The sequence below is a fragment of the Pteropus vampyrus genome, unplaced genomic scaffold (genome assembly GCF_000151845.1).
Source record: "Pteropus vampyrus isolate Shadow unplaced genomic scaffold, Pvam_2.0 Scaffold1, whole genome shotgun sequence".
Taxonomy (NCBI): Eukaryota; Metazoa; Chordata; class Mammalia; order Chiroptera; family Pteropodidae; genus Pteropus; species Pteropus vampyrus.
In genome coordinates this window covers 21,175,297-21,190,365 of record NW_011888782.1, presented here as the reverse complement: position 1 = coordinate 21,190,365, position 15,069 = coordinate 21,175,297, and the positions used below count along the sequence as shown (strand labels likewise).

The 15,069-nt window shown below is 44.7% G+C and overlaps 1 protein-coding gene across 1 annotated transcript in view; it reads left to right on the top strand.

Annotated features, from left to right (window-relative positions):
• SCN10A (sodium voltage-gated channel alpha subunit 10) overlaps window positions 1-13,080 on the top strand; it is a 135,469-nt gene extending 122,389 nt beyond the window's left edge. Inside the window, exons 24-28 of the mRNA XM_023527552.1 lie at window positions 26-79; window positions 1,168-1,305; window positions 3,369-3,473; window positions 8,576-8,846; window positions 11,864-13,080. Of these exons, the coding sequence (XP_023383320.1) occupies window positions 26-79; window positions 1,168-1,305; window positions 3,369-3,473; window positions 8,576-8,846; window positions 11,864-13,080 (1,785 nt within the window). The remainder of the gene's footprint in view (window positions 1-25; window positions 80-1,167; window positions 1,306-3,368; window positions 3,474-8,575; window positions 8,847-11,863) is intronic.
• The last annotated feature ends 1,989 nt before the right edge of the window (window positions 13,081-15,069 follow it).

The following is a 15,069-nucleotide window of genomic DNA, read 5'->3' as shown; positions in this document are numbered from 1 at the left end:
AGCAGCCTCTGCTCCTTGTTTCTAGGCAACATTTAAAGGCTGGATGGACATCATGTATGCGGCTGTCGATTCCCGAGGGGTGAGTCTCAGGCTCCTGTCTTCCCCTCCGTGTGTCCTGCCCTCATCAGTGTATCCGAACTGGTAGTACCAGAAGAGGAGACCTTAGTACCAGAAGAGGAGACCCCCCAGCAGCCTGGCACTATCCCTCTCAGGAGCAGTGTCCAGCTGTCCCTCTGTTGGATATTTAAAGCTAACCAAGCCTGTTCCCTTTCTATACACACTCCTCAGGCTTCTCAAGCTCTTCCTCTGCTCACCACTGAGGAAAGTATCAGATAAAGAACTGTGTGTAAGGGCACTCCCTGGGCAGAGGTGGGAGCTGGGGCGATGGCAAGAACAACTGAAGCAATGAGATAGAATTTCAGGTCCTATCGTGGCAGCCAAGTGGAGGAGATAGATAGTGTTGAACAGGGGTCTCTAACTCCCAGGCCATGGACCAATACTTGTCGGAGGCCTGTTAGGAACTGGGCCATACAGCAGGAGTGAGTGGCGGGCAAGAAAGTAAAGCTTCATCTGTATCTGCAGCCGCTCCCCAGAGCTAGCATCACCGCCTCAGCTCCATCTCAGATCATCAAGCATTAGATTCTCATAGGAGCAGGGGTCCCTGGTGCCAAAAAGATTAGGGACCCATTCGCACTGTGGTGGACACTGTTGTTGCCCTGCTCCGTATCCCCTCAGGCCACCTCTGAGTTCACTCACGTGCTGTGTTTCTGATTCTCTGTCCGAGACGTGACTTTTTTCAGTGCCTCCGAGCTTGTTCAGCAGCTCCTCCCCCAAGGGTGAGGGGTGTAAGGTCCCCAAGGGCAACCCTCACGGACAAGTTTTGGGAGTCTGTAGATAAATGCTCCTGCTTCCCTGTCCCTTGGAGGTAAAGTTCCCTAGAAGGGCCCAACAGGATGGCATGCCAATTGCCCACAGTGAAGGCTGCTTCACAGCACCCCCTTTCGCTTGCTTTTCTCCTATTCCTGCTTACCCTTCTCCTCCCTCACTCCTGCTTCCTGGGATCATCTCCCAAATAAAGCATCTGCACCCAGGTCCTCATCTTGGGGTTGGCTTTTGGGGTGAACACAAACTAAAACAGCACCCTCCTCCCCTCTTGTCTGCTCACAGGTGAACTTGCAGCCCAAGTGGGAGAACAACGTGTACATGTACTTGTACTTCGTCATCTTCATCATTTTCGGAGGCTTCTTCACCCTCAATCTCTTTGTTGGGGTCATAATTGACAACTTTAATCAACAGAAAAAAAAGATAAGTGGGGCTCGGGTTTTGTTTCTGCAGTAGTGGCCAATTCTATATTTCCTGTCCCTAAAGACTAAAGCCAAAGCTATTCATAGCCTTTTGTGCCTGACTGGGAGCCCAGTTTTGACCTTTGACACCAACACTGACCTCTGCCCCCTGATTGTGATCCTCACTTCTGTTTCGTGTCTGGGGCAGCTGCTGGAAGAGTAGTACTTCTCTGTATTAGCATTGCCCCCGCCATAGGCCCCCATCCTCTCTCCCGGAGTGCTGTGGTCCTCCTAGCTGGAACCAGGTGTGTTGGTCGTGTCCCAAGTGACCCCTTGAGAAGTATCAACAAGGAAAGAAAGGGCTCCAGCACTTGCTGCCTCTGTATGGAGCCCTGACATCCAGAGCACTGAGTCAGGACACTGCAGGAATGGCCAGAGCCCCAGTGTAGACAGAATCTCAACATTCTTCGGGATAGGGAAGATGACCCTTGCTTCCATGGGTGCTGACTCTGATGAACAGGAGCCCAATCCCAGATAACCTCTCATATTTTTATTAAAGGTATAAAATGCTTTCATGCTATCCTTTCATTTAATGCCCTCCATGAGGCAGATAGGGCACCATTCCGGATTTGTATACACTGAGATCCGGGAAAGGATCACATGGAGAAATCACAGCACAGCACTGAGAGCACAGCATTGGTTTTGGCATCATGCAAGCCTGGGTTTGCATTCCCAACTCAGCCACTTCCTGGCAGTTTTTAAAACATCTTTGAGTCTCAGTTTTTTTATGCCTTCCATGGGATTATTAATACCTACTCACACAATTTTGGTGAGAGGTAAATACAATCCTGTATTAAAAGCACCTCATTTAGGGCTGAGCACTCAATCGTCACTAGAGAAAAAGTGTCACTGTTATAGTTTAGATTACATATTTAGTGGGGTTGGCATCCCACCTGTAGGAAGTCCTCAGCCAGGATTCCGAAGATGAGAAGAGGCAGGACAGGTCTTCAGGAGCCCAAGAGGGGCTCAGCAAGACAGCTGAAACACTGACCAGTGTCATTGGTGCCCTGGGGCCTTTGTGATCATCCACTCAATACTTTCTCCATTTTACAGCTGAGGAAACCTAGGTCCAGGCATGGAGCTGGCCATGTTAGGGAATAGAGTGAGATTTCCCTGTGATCAAGCTGGGGCAACAAACTGTTTGCTTCTGGCCCAGAATTCTCAGTGTGGCTCCACTCAGTACTCGCTAACCCTCTGCCCCTGCCCCCACAGAGATATTTCTCTCAAGAAGTCCTCTGTGTCCACAAATTTTCTGAAATCTCCCCTCAAACCCTACAGATCTCAACCCATTTCCCCAGCATTTGCAGTGACTAATTTATACAAACATGCTATTGAAATCGGAGGCTTTCAAATTATATCAGGAATTAAAAGGTGAGAGACTGAATAAAGGAGATTTAAAGCATCCCTAAAGAAAACTAACATCCAGTGCTAAGGGAGGAAAGCATCTTCAGTGAACTCTATAACCACAGAGGGCAGTGCAACTGACAGGGCCTTAAGAGAACCAATCAAGCATTCTCCAAGGACCCTTGGATAAGGCAATGCCTGTCCTCAGCTCCTCCTCTCCAGGAAGGAGTCAAGGGGCTGGGTCCCAGGGTCTTTATGCCAGCAATCCCTGAGGGAAGCTCTTGCTCCTGGAAGTGTGGTTCTAGAAGCCCAGTGGATTTGACTGGAATGAGCAGGTTGGATTCAAGGTTCAGATTTGAACTGATACAGACCTTCTCCTTGGGTCCTGTTTCCAAACTCTCTCCACATCCGTCCATGCAGCATTTCTGGGTTCCTAGAGACAAGGAACAGGCTTTGCTCCAGAGACTCAGGTAGTGAGTCAGAGCTGGGGTTCAGTCTCATCTGCTCTGTCACTAGCTATGGCATCTGGGCCAGACACTGCTTGATCCTGGCTTTGGCCTGTCTTTCTGCAGAGTGGGAATAAAGTTGAGATGTCCTTCCCCTCCAGCATGCTATGATTTGGGTATCCCTGGGGGTTCCTGTTGCTTTAATAACAGTGATGTATGTTATCCTCTCCTATACTTAGGGGGCCAGGACATCTTCATGACAGAGGAGCAGAAGAAGTACTACAATGCCATGAAGAAACTGGGCTCCAAGAAGCCCCAGAAGCCCATTCCCCGGCCCCTGGTGAGCCCCCAGAGCTTCCCTGCAAAAGAAGATGTCTGGGAATCCAACCTGACAGCCTATGCCTGTGCTGGACAGTGACCTCTGCCCAGCATAGGCATAGGTCTGAGTGGAGTTTAAAGATGAGGGTAATGAGGATCGAGAAGTCTACAAGAAGCAACTCTGATCTTCTGGAGTGAACATATCTTCTACAATTACTCCAGATAGAACCATCTAGGGAAGTACTGAGTTCTCCAACAGTTTTAGGGTTCAAGCACAGGATTGAGAGCAGATTAGGCTAAGTGACAGTAGAGTGGTTAGAGCCCTGAGATAAAACATTTGTGTGATTATGCAACATAATGTAGATCGCAATGTATTTCCAGCCTACCCTACATTCCACCCAGGCCTTCTTGTAGACAGAGGGGAAAGGGCCGAAACCCAAACCCCTGGGATCCTGGGCTGGTCAAGGTCATGGTCAGGTGGCACGACAGCAACCAAAAATTATCCCACTCTAATGCTTAAAGATCGACTGAAACTTAGGGTCATGCTCCACTTTTATTTCTTTATTTACAAAGATCCTAAGAGACATGCCCCTTTATTCTCCTATTAAATGCAGCACTCAAACCATACATGAGATCTATCATCTAAATTCTTCTCAGGTCTCTGTCAGAAGGTGGAAAAATCAGACCCCTGACTGGCCCCTGATGGAAGTGGATGAACAGGTTTGGGCGGGGGGATGTTGCTATGTTGAAAATGTGCAGCTGAACCTCTTCAAAGAATTTCTGAGCCATCCACTCTAGTGAATGGAATGGGTATCTTGTCCCTTTACACAACTTTTCTGTGGTTAAGATGCAACATTTATGAAGAAAACTACAGACACTGCCCATGGTACAATCCCATTAGCCCTTCCCCACGAAAGAGCAGAGACTAAGGACCTTCAACAAAGAAACAGGCCTTTTCCTAAATGACTTAGAGAGACATACATCCTGTTGGCCTAGGCACTAGAATTTCTAAACCAAGGCATGGGATTTGCATAAGTTACTGAAAACTTCATGAACAGAGAATCTTGAAAACATTTATAGGAGGAGGAAAATGTTATGACTTTTGACACACTTGACTTAGAAACAGAGGTCATATATTATTTACTATTATCAATTCTGAAAAGAAATGTTATAATGGGAAGTGTTAGGATGTTCAGATCTCTGTAGGGGCAGAAGTTTCCTCCCAAATCCCACATGAGATCAAGATAACTGGGGTTAGGTGAGCCTGCGGGAAAGTCCTTAAGTTTTATCGAGTATCCTTCTGTCAACCAGTCCAATGGGCAGGAATGGACTCAAAATTAAAATATGTAGATAAAAGGCTGAGCCCAGCCAATTAGTCAAATTGAAAGCTATAGGAGGAGGATCCTCGGATTTACTGAGAAACAAACAGCTGAGTCCATGCTGGCCTTCACTGGTGACTAGACTAATGTCGAATCCACATTCGAACCAGACACTAAGAGCTCTATGCTAGGGACGACTCTTGGCAAAATCGTGATGGTTTTTGAAACCTTCCCCTACATTCTACTCAATCTCTCTGTAACATCTCAGCTTCTTCACTGTCACCAACCAATTCCACAGGCCACCAGAGCTTCCTCCTCTAAAAGAGGAAAGTTTCCCTGGAACAGGGTGGGCTGCATTTCAAAAGGGGGCCCTAGAGAGGACAGTGTCTTAATACAAAGGTAGGAACCTGATGCTAGAATTTCAGGCACTACAATAGGTTGATGGTTGGGCTGGAAAACCTGCAACAAAATTCTAATTAAGCCACAACCAAGAACCTCCAAGGTTGGCACTGGGGGACATCCTTCATATGAATAAGGAAAATAGCCCAACTGTGTTCCTGATATTTATCATCATTTATGATGGGAGATGTGTGTGGGGGAGGGGTGGGGAGGGGAAGGTATTGATAATTATCAATACTTTACTAGCTTTAGTGGAAGAGCAAGGCTCTCTCCTCGAAATTCTGGTCCAAGCATAGCAAACACTCTTTCCTTTGTTCCCCTTAGCGTAGTTCGGCAAGGCCAAAACATTCAAGCAAGACTTTGAAGTCGTAGGGATGTCAAAGGAAAACTAGCAGAGTAGGGCTCAAGCAGAAACTGCATGTGGCTGACCTCCAGGGCCCTCAGGCCTTAGCCCATCCCAGCTCCTGGCTGGCATCCATAAGGCAGGCAACATCTTGGCATCCTACCACCCAGTGGCACAAGCCTGATCACCTGTCTTTTTCAAAGTCCAGAGCCAAGAAAGAAACCCAAAGAAAAAGAGAAATTTCCTCTGCCACCTAAAACTCACCTTCCTAAGTCCAGCTTCCTTTTTGCCAGGTTATTGGCACTAAAATGCTCACTTTCTTCTCTTAAGGGTCCCAACAGGACAGGCTGATTAGATAAGCACAGCATGGGCACAGTTCTGCCCCACAGTTGCATGGGTGCCATGTCATGGCACAGCCCACGTGGACGACATAGGGACCTCCAACGCATGCGCAGACATACTGCTCCTCACCTCTGGTGAAGCCCAGGTTTTAAATCTTATGCCTCATCCATAGCAAAGACTAAGACTTCCACAAGAATGAAAAATTTTATTCTGTAGCATTCCCTACAGTAGAAATCACTAAAAGCAGGTTTCACATACTCCACTTTATAGAAAAATAATAGGCTCTATAATATCACATTATCAGTAATCCACTTCATCATCTCTTAGAGTGCTGTGGGTTGCAAAGGTGTGATCCCTTCCAATAGGCGAAGCCAAGACAGCCAGCAAGCTGCTCCATTCCCCAGCATCTGAATATCCAGGACAAATTTGATGCCTGTAACTTAGCAATGTTGTTGCCCATTTTAATTAGAAGTCATGTGGCCATGAATGGGTCTTTTTTTTTTTCACTATTTTTAGTGATGAAATGAAAGGTATTAGTGGCCCAGTAATACCCCTCCCCACTCCAGGAATGATGTAAGCCAGTAGTTACACGCTGAGCCAGGCCCACTTGGGTCTGATTCTCTGCTCTGACCCATAGAGTAGCAACTCATCTCCATCATGAAGCAGAAAGTAGAAACCAGCCTCTATCACAGCCCTTCACCCCCTCAGCCTGCTTTGCAGCTCCGAGGAGCTCCCTGGTGGAAATTCCTAATAACTTCTTCTCTTCTTCCCTCACAGCCACACCTGTAGAGCCCTGCACATAGTACACATTCAGTAAGTGCCTATTGTACAGAATTAAATGTAATCCAACTCTAGTGGAGTAGTTTTATAATTTTATTTGAGGTGTAGGTAACAGAGCTGTCACCCATTCATTCATCTATTTATTGAGCATCTATCAAGTGCCAGGTACTATGCAGATACTGGGGATAGAGCAGTGAGCAAGACAGACGACGTCCTGCCCTCACAGAGATTATAGTTTAGTGGCTCTGGGAAATAATCAGCAAAAATCACACATATATTAATTCACAGGCTTGAGAAATTGCCAAGGGAGAAAGAATGAAATTAAAAAGCAAAGGGTACCTAGGACTAAACCTTAAGGAACTCTAACACCTAAAGGTTAGGTAAAGAATACTAAAAAAAAAAAAAAAAAATCCATAAAGTTAAAAAAAGAACCAGGAAAATAAGACATGATGAAAATCAAGAAGGGAGAGTTTCAAGGTGGAGGAGTTGGTAAGCAATGCCAAACAAGTGTCCTTGGTGTTAGCATTATGGAGGTCATTGGTGATCTTAGCAAGAACAATTTTATTGGTAGGATGGGGACAAAAGCTATGCTAGAGTGGATTGAGGAGTAAATGGGAAAGAATGATTACATACAATTCTTTCAAGAAATTTTGCTGTGCAAGTGGGGAGAGAAGTAGGCTGGTAACTGGAGGAAGATGTAAGTTTCAAGAAGATTTTTCTTTAAGTTAGAAAAACTAGGTCATTAGAGATTTAGCTAAAAAATCCAGATATAATAGCCAAGAGTGTCCAAGTGTGGTCAAGAGCCTCACTCATCAGTAATGAAGCAGAGGGACCAAGAGGTTGTAAGTGGCAGCAATGAAGGGGAGGTGGAGGTGGACAAGCTAGATGACACAGGCTTCAAAGAAGAAGAGTTTTACAAGACACAAGAAGAGCAAAGGTCTAGAAGTGACAGTGGGGAACAAGAAGGATCTTAAGCCTACCTCCTAGCCCAGGAGTACATAGAGGGAGAGAGAATAAGCAGCCACTGAGTAACAGGAGATGTTTGTCGACCAAAGCTCCTCAGAGCTCGGGAGAAGGTGAGGGGTTAAAGGATGGAGTTCAGATCAAGGAGTCACAGAACAGTATGATGTTAAGACCATGAAAAAGACTAGAGGGCCATACTAGGAACTTTTTAAAAACACCATAAATATAGTCACATGGAAATGATCTGTTGGTCACCCAGGCCACTCTGCCTCTCTCTGAGAATGCAAATGACCAAAATCTGACCCCATGCCCTGTACCTGCATTTGCTTAGACATCTTCATAGCCCCAGGAATAAAGAGAACATTTGCAGAAATCAGTTGCACCTTCATACTTAACTATACCCTTGAATCAATAATTTTTCAAGCAGTTCTTGAACTCTTGCTATATGCAAGGCACTACAGGAACACAAAGTTAAATAAGACCTGGTCCTTATCCTCAAAGAGCTCACTGTCTAGTAGAAAAAAAGAGAAGCATACATGGAATGCTAGAACTCAAGACTGACTGTAAGGAGCATGGGAATCCGAGGAAGAGATGGAGTAATGTAGTGTGATATGTTTAAGGAGAACTCCCTGGAGGAAGTGGGGCTTACAAATGATAGATCACTCGAGACTATTGGGATTTAGATAGCCAAGAGATGGGCTGGAAGGGCATTGCCAATGGAGAAAAGAGCATGGACAAGGACAAAGTGCCTGCTGACTTCGTGGGGCCCAACAGGTGACGAGAACTTGAATTGAAGCAATGAGGTAGAATCAACTAAGAGTGAGAGGTTGGACAGGAGTTGGTTTCTGTTTAGTTGTGGAGTGTGAGGGAGACAAAAGAGACAGACTTTAAAAGCCATCTATGGAGAGCCACAGCCTCTCCAGATGCCTGGTTTATGTTGGCCTAAAGACCCTGGTGTACTATCTCTTGTTTCCACAGAACAAGTACCAGGGCTTCGTCTTTGACATTGTGACCAAACAGACTTTTGACATCATTATCATGGTCCTCATCTGCCTCAACATGATCACCATGATGGTAGAGACTGATGATCAGAGCGAAGAAAAGACAAAAATCCTTAACAAAATCAACCAGTTCTTCGTGGCCGTCTTCACGGGAGAGTGTGTCATGAAGATGTTCGCCTTGAGGCAGTACTTCTTTACCAACGGGTGGAATGTGTTTGACCTCATCGTCGTGGTCCTCTCCATTGGGAGTAAGTGGGCATCACACGTGGTGGGGAAGCCCAGCCTCTGCTTGGGTTGTTTTGGCTGTTCTTTCAAAACCAAAGGGACCATTGACAAACTATTTTGTTTTATATTCGGTGTTTTTATGTTTGTTTGGTTTTTTTAGTTTCAAGTATACAGTACATCAGTTAGACATTTATATAGTTTATAAGACAATCTCCCTAATTGCCCTTTCTTTCTTTTGGCTCTCCACCTAGCCATTACATTAATGCTATCGGCATTCCCTATGCTGTGCTCCCCATCCCTGTGACCATCTATGAACTACTAATTTGTACTTCTTTTACCCTTCACTCCTTTCTTTCAGACCTCCAATCCCCCTCCACTCTGGCTGTCACCAGATTGACAAATTTTTTTAACACGCTGTATGTTAAAGGAGCCCAGTATTTGCTGCCTTCCAAAAGCAGCAGATTTTAAATGTCCCTGGGCCTCTCAGTGAAATGGAGAGTTTCCACTGGCCTTCTCCATGCAGTCATGAAGGGTCTTCAGGCACCTACTGTGTACACAGCCATCACCAGATGGGGGCTGATAGGGAACAATAGTTCCTCCAAAACACCTAAGATGATGGAGTCTCCAGTGGGCCTTCTTTTTATGATCTTCAAATCAAAGAGTGGGTGGTGTGATGTGAAGTGAGTCATAAAATCCTTTTTGGAAAAGGAGGTGGGTTGCCAGCTGAGTGAGGAAAGTCTAGGAAGAGATTGTTCAAAGGAGGTTTGTAGTCAAGGGCCTGGAATTAAATCTCTATATAACTATCTACTTAGGGAATATGAGTGATAGAAAAGTCAAGGGATCAATGCCAAGAGATCAATGCTATTATGGTCTAATCTGGTTGTTGTTGAATGATAAGCCCAATATTTGGGAGCCAAAGTGTTCAGAGAAAATGAGTAGTCAGAGGCTAACTCTATTCAGTAGGGAATGGAGTAGCCATAATTGAGTGCTTGCTGAGTTCAGAGCACTAGGCTGGGCTCCATGAATCTTCATAGCAGCCCTGTGAAGAAGTGCTATTATCTTCATTTTATACATTTGAAATTGAACCTCAGAGATTCAAGGTCATACAGTTTGTAAAAGGCAGAACCGAACTTGAACCAGGCTAATGTTCTAACGTACAAGCAGCCTCCCACCAACAACTAAAAGACTGCCCCTGGCCTTTCTGTGGTTTAGCCAAAGTTTGGCCCTATAAAGGCCAGATATCAGCACACCAGCTTTATTTTGCTTTATAAATACATCCTGACCTATTATATCATGACCTGCTTACTTTTCATGTCTAGGCATAGCTGTAGATTTAATTTTCCATTGATTTACTATCAAAGGCTAATAGTATCTAAATACAACTTGGCAGCATTTAATCAATCGCCCTATCCTGGTGCTGAAACAGCGTTGGGTTTATTTAGGGTTGTTTCAGGGGGAGGTCAATTTATTTTTGGTTTTTGTTTATTTTCTGGTTGCTGCTGTTTTTTGTTGGAGGTTTATTTTGTGTTTGTCTTCCAAATCGACAGATTCTAAAGGCCATTTTGATTTTATATTAGAGAAAGGAGTTTGCTTATATGACTTCCCGTATTAGTATTATAGAAATAAAATATACTCAAAGAACTCAGTTCTGTAATGTGGACACCTTAGCTACCAGCTCCTATAACCTATGCAACACCACCATTCCCTGGGCAGAGATCACTCAGAGACAGCTAGAAAGCAAATGAAAGACAGATTCCACCTGTCCATTCTTCTACCCTCCTTTCCTCTCTCCCTTTCTTCCTTTCCACCAGCAAAACCTGTATTGAGTATCTAATCGTTACAAGTAGAAATATTCATTCTCCCTCAAAGTAGATGTAGACCAGTTGGCTGGCAGAATTTTAGGAGATTATATAGACATATAATGTAACCCACACTATGGAATAATGTCCCAGTTAAAGTAGACTTTAGGAGATAGGCTTTCATAAAGTTTTTATAATCTAAATTATAATTATATCCCAAGTCTCCTCCCATTTCTTTCCTCCTTCCAACGCAATATTGTGACTACTCATGTTTCTATGGCAAAAGGCAAGTAGAAGAGGGTCAAGGGAACCTTAGCAAGGAAAGAGCTTGCTAACACACCCCTCGACTTCTGTCCTCAGAGGTTCTGAATTCGGTCTTACCTAAAGGCCTTGCCTAATCTTCGGCGGTCCCAGCAGGCCTCTGCAGTTCCCAAGATGAAGTTTCACAAATCAAGTTAGATACCAGATAGGGAGATGTATGCATTCCTCAGCTTTCCAACATTGTTCATGGTTGGGGTGGGAGGCTGTAACTGACCTTAAACAAGCCCATCTCCAGGCCCTGACAGAGTTTGAACGCAGCTGGAAATGAAAGAAATAAATAAAAACCATTATACAGACAGCTGGCCATTGAAAGCCACTCTGCTTTAGCTGTCACCAAGTTGCCCAACTCCTCAGGCCCTCTTATAATTAATACCAGCCTCTGTACAATTATCCCCAGGACCATGTGCCAGGAACTGAGTTAATCTTCACAGTAGGAGATAGGGAGATGAATCATAGGGGGTCCTGGCCTTCACAGAGCACGGGATCAGGATGGGGGGAAAAGGCATGACTCAAAGGCTAAATTCTCAGGGAAGAACAGGGTCTGTGTCATAGACAGAAACAGACAAAGGACAGTGTGTGTATGGAATATGGTACAATCGCTTCCAGCTGAACTAGGCTTCAGAAGATAAGGTTTTAACCATGGAGATTGACTATGGCGATATTCTGGATGGAGAGAAAGACAAGAACATGGTAGGAAGGGTGAGACTTACTTGAGGAAGAAAGGATTTGTGTAATGAACACTTACTGAACCCCTACTCTATGCCAACCACTGTGTCAGGCTGAGAGGGCCCAGAGTTCTTAAATACAGATGCTCACGTGGAGGTCCATATGGAGCAGAGATGAAGGGTGTGATCACAGCCAACTGTGTCAGGGCTCATGGTTGGAAGTACTAATTAGATCATTTCCTCTCTCCTTTAAAGGCCTGGTGTTTTCTGCAATTCTTACATCACTTGAAAATTACTTCTCCCCAACGCTCTTCCGAGTCATCCGCCTGGCCCGAATTGGCCGCATCCTCAGGCTAATCAGAGCAGCCAAGGGGATCCGCACGCTGCTCTTTGCCCTTATGATGTCCCTGCCCGCCCTCTTCAACATCGGGCTGCTGCTCTTCCTCGTCATGTTCATCTACTCCATCTTCGGCATGGCCAGCTTCCCCCACGTCAAGTGGGAAGCTGGCATCGATGACATGTTCAACTTCCAGACCTTCGCCAACAGCATGCTGTGCCTCTTCCAGATCACCACGTCGGCCGGCTGGGATGGTCTTCTCAGCCCCATCCTCAACACGGGGCCCCCCTACTGCGACCCCAATATGCCCAATAACAATGGCACCAGAGGGAACTGCGGGAGCCCCGCTGTGGGCATCATTTTCTTCACCACCTACATCATCATCTCCTTCCTCATTGTGGTCAACATGTACATCGCAGTGATTCTGGAGAACTTCAATGTGGCCACAGAGGAGAGCACTGAGCCTCTGAATGAGGATGACTTTGACATGTTCTATGAGACTTGGGAGAAGTTCGACCCCGAGGCCACCCAGTTTATTACCTTTTCTGCCCTCTCAGACTTTGCAGATACCCTCTCTGGCCCTCTGCGAATCCCAAAACCCAATCGGAATATATTAATCCAGATGGACCTGCCTTTGGTCCCTGGCGATAAGATCCATTGTTTGGACATTCTTTTTGCCTTCACCAAGAATGTTCTGGGAGAATCTGGGGAGCTGGATTCTCTGAAGGCAAATATGGAGGAGAAGTTTATGGCAACTAATCTTTCAAAAGCATCCTATGAACCAATAGCCACTACCCTCCGGTGGAAGCAAGAAGACATTTCAGCCACTATCATTCAAAAGGCCTATCGGAGCTATGTGCTACACCGCTCTAAGACAATCTCCAATCCTCCAGGTGTGCTCAGGGATGAGGAGGAGGCTGTGTCACTCCCAGATGAAGGCTTTGTTGCATTCATGGGAAATGAAAATTGTGTGCTCCCAGACAAATCTGAAACTGCATCTGCTACATCTTTCCCGCCATCCTATGACAGTGTTACTAGAGGCCTTAGTGATCAAGTCAACATGAGCACATCTAGCTCAACACGAAATGTAGGTGAAGCTACCAGTAAGGAAGCCACTGCCCCTGGGCCGCAGTGAGGACACTCCAGCATGGATATGTCCAGTTCTGATGTGTCCTTCTGCTCCGTAATAACTTTTTGCCACTCCAGGTGGCACCCAGCTACCACCTCACCAATGCATGCCACTGGTCACAATATCAGAACTGAGTAAGGGAATGCAGTTGGTACCCACCTCTGGAGAAGCCCCCATACACTAACAGAAGTCAGGAGCCAAGAGCATCTCCACTGAGACTTTCCTTTTCAATTTCAATATCAGATGATGGCTTCCCTTACTTTCCAAAAAAAAATATCCCTGGTCCTTTTATTTTGACTGTGACCAGAGCTTTCATTTATCAAGACAAACTTCTTAGGACCAGAACTTCCAAAGATATATGGCAAAGATGTTGCCGAAGGTCCAAGGCAATCCTCTGTGAACCACCACATAGAGACTGGCAGTGTTATTTAGGATTTTGCATGACTGCATGTTGAGAGCTGCAAGACAACTGCTCCAGCCCAGGGTAACACCTATGGTCTATGTCATGAAAGTCCTTTCAGATATCTATTAAAATTAATATTTTTAAAGATATGTCAAGACCAATATTATATCTTAAAGCATTATTTTTTTTTAATTATGTGATATTGACATGTCATAAATCACTTCTCCTTCCCTTTCAGTATTCCTGATATTTTTCAGTTTGAGCTCAAGGCTGAGTGGGGCAGAAAGAAGCACTATCCTGAGAGCTTGTTCTAATCCTAACTCCTCCACTGATTGCCTGGTTGACCTGGGCCAAGCTCTTTCCCTCTAAACCTCAATTTCCATACTTGTAAAACTGGTGGAGGACAAACAGAATAAACGCTCCCTATAGCCTTTGCATTTCAAGTTGTAGAATTCAGTGGTGTCCTGTCCTGATTTAGATGAGGACAATATTCTCTCTTCTGAAGCTGCAATGGCCAGACCTCTCTGCTATGTAGCTAAAAAGGCAGCTTTGGAATATATTCTAGGCCTAGTCCACATCTCATAGTCAGACTTTAAGAAGGAAGATTTTCACATTCCCTTTGGGCCAGGACTCTGTAATTAGTACAATCAAAAGAAAAACAGTTATTTTGAGGAAGATGATCTAAGAGATAAAAAGTATAGCCAATATTTCTTTAATTCATCCTACAAATATTATTAAGTACTCATTATATGACAGGTACTGATCTATGCACAGAAATAATGGGAGTTAAGCCAAAAGGTGAATTCATTTATGCAGTGAATGAGTAAGGGTTATCAGAGAGAATATTCAGGCCAAAACTATGTGGTAGGTCTTAAGATGAAAGAGAGTAAGCATTTGGTGTGATAACATAGAACCTAAAGGGTCTTACTGACAGTCGTGATCTTCTATTAATTCTTGGGACATTCCCTGCCACAATGACAAAGATCAGGTCGACTTTTTGGTATATATTTGATCATAAGATTTTCCATTTACACAATTACAAAAGTAGAGGCTAGTCCATCTTTCATGCTTCATAGATACAGATTTTTCCAGGGCTATGCTTTTCTTTCTCCAGAGGCCAAAGAGTATCTTCCAAGATACTTAATGGGATTTTCCAGCCCCCCACAAGATGCAGGCTGATAAAATGGTGATGGAATAGCTGAAGGTATAGGCTGCCCCAGTTCAAATTAGCTGTTCTCTGGATGCCTGGTTTGTATCTAGAGAGCACACATATTGACTGTGCAGCTTCTTCAATATCTAAATCTAATGCCATCAATGAAAATGCCATCTGAGAGGATGTTAGCACAAGTTTTATAAGACAGCTGGATGGACAGAGACCTCGGAGACTGGTTTAGTTTTACATGTTATGTGTAAGAATTAAAGGTACCCACCCACCAGACAGTTTTATTGGGTAATTGATATTAGTCTCAAAGATATTCTTAATCTTTTTTTGCCTAATATTTGAGTTGAATTGTGTCCCCTCCAAAAGATATGTTGAAGTTCTAACCCACAGGACATGTGAATGTGGCCTTATTTGCAAACAGGATCTTTGC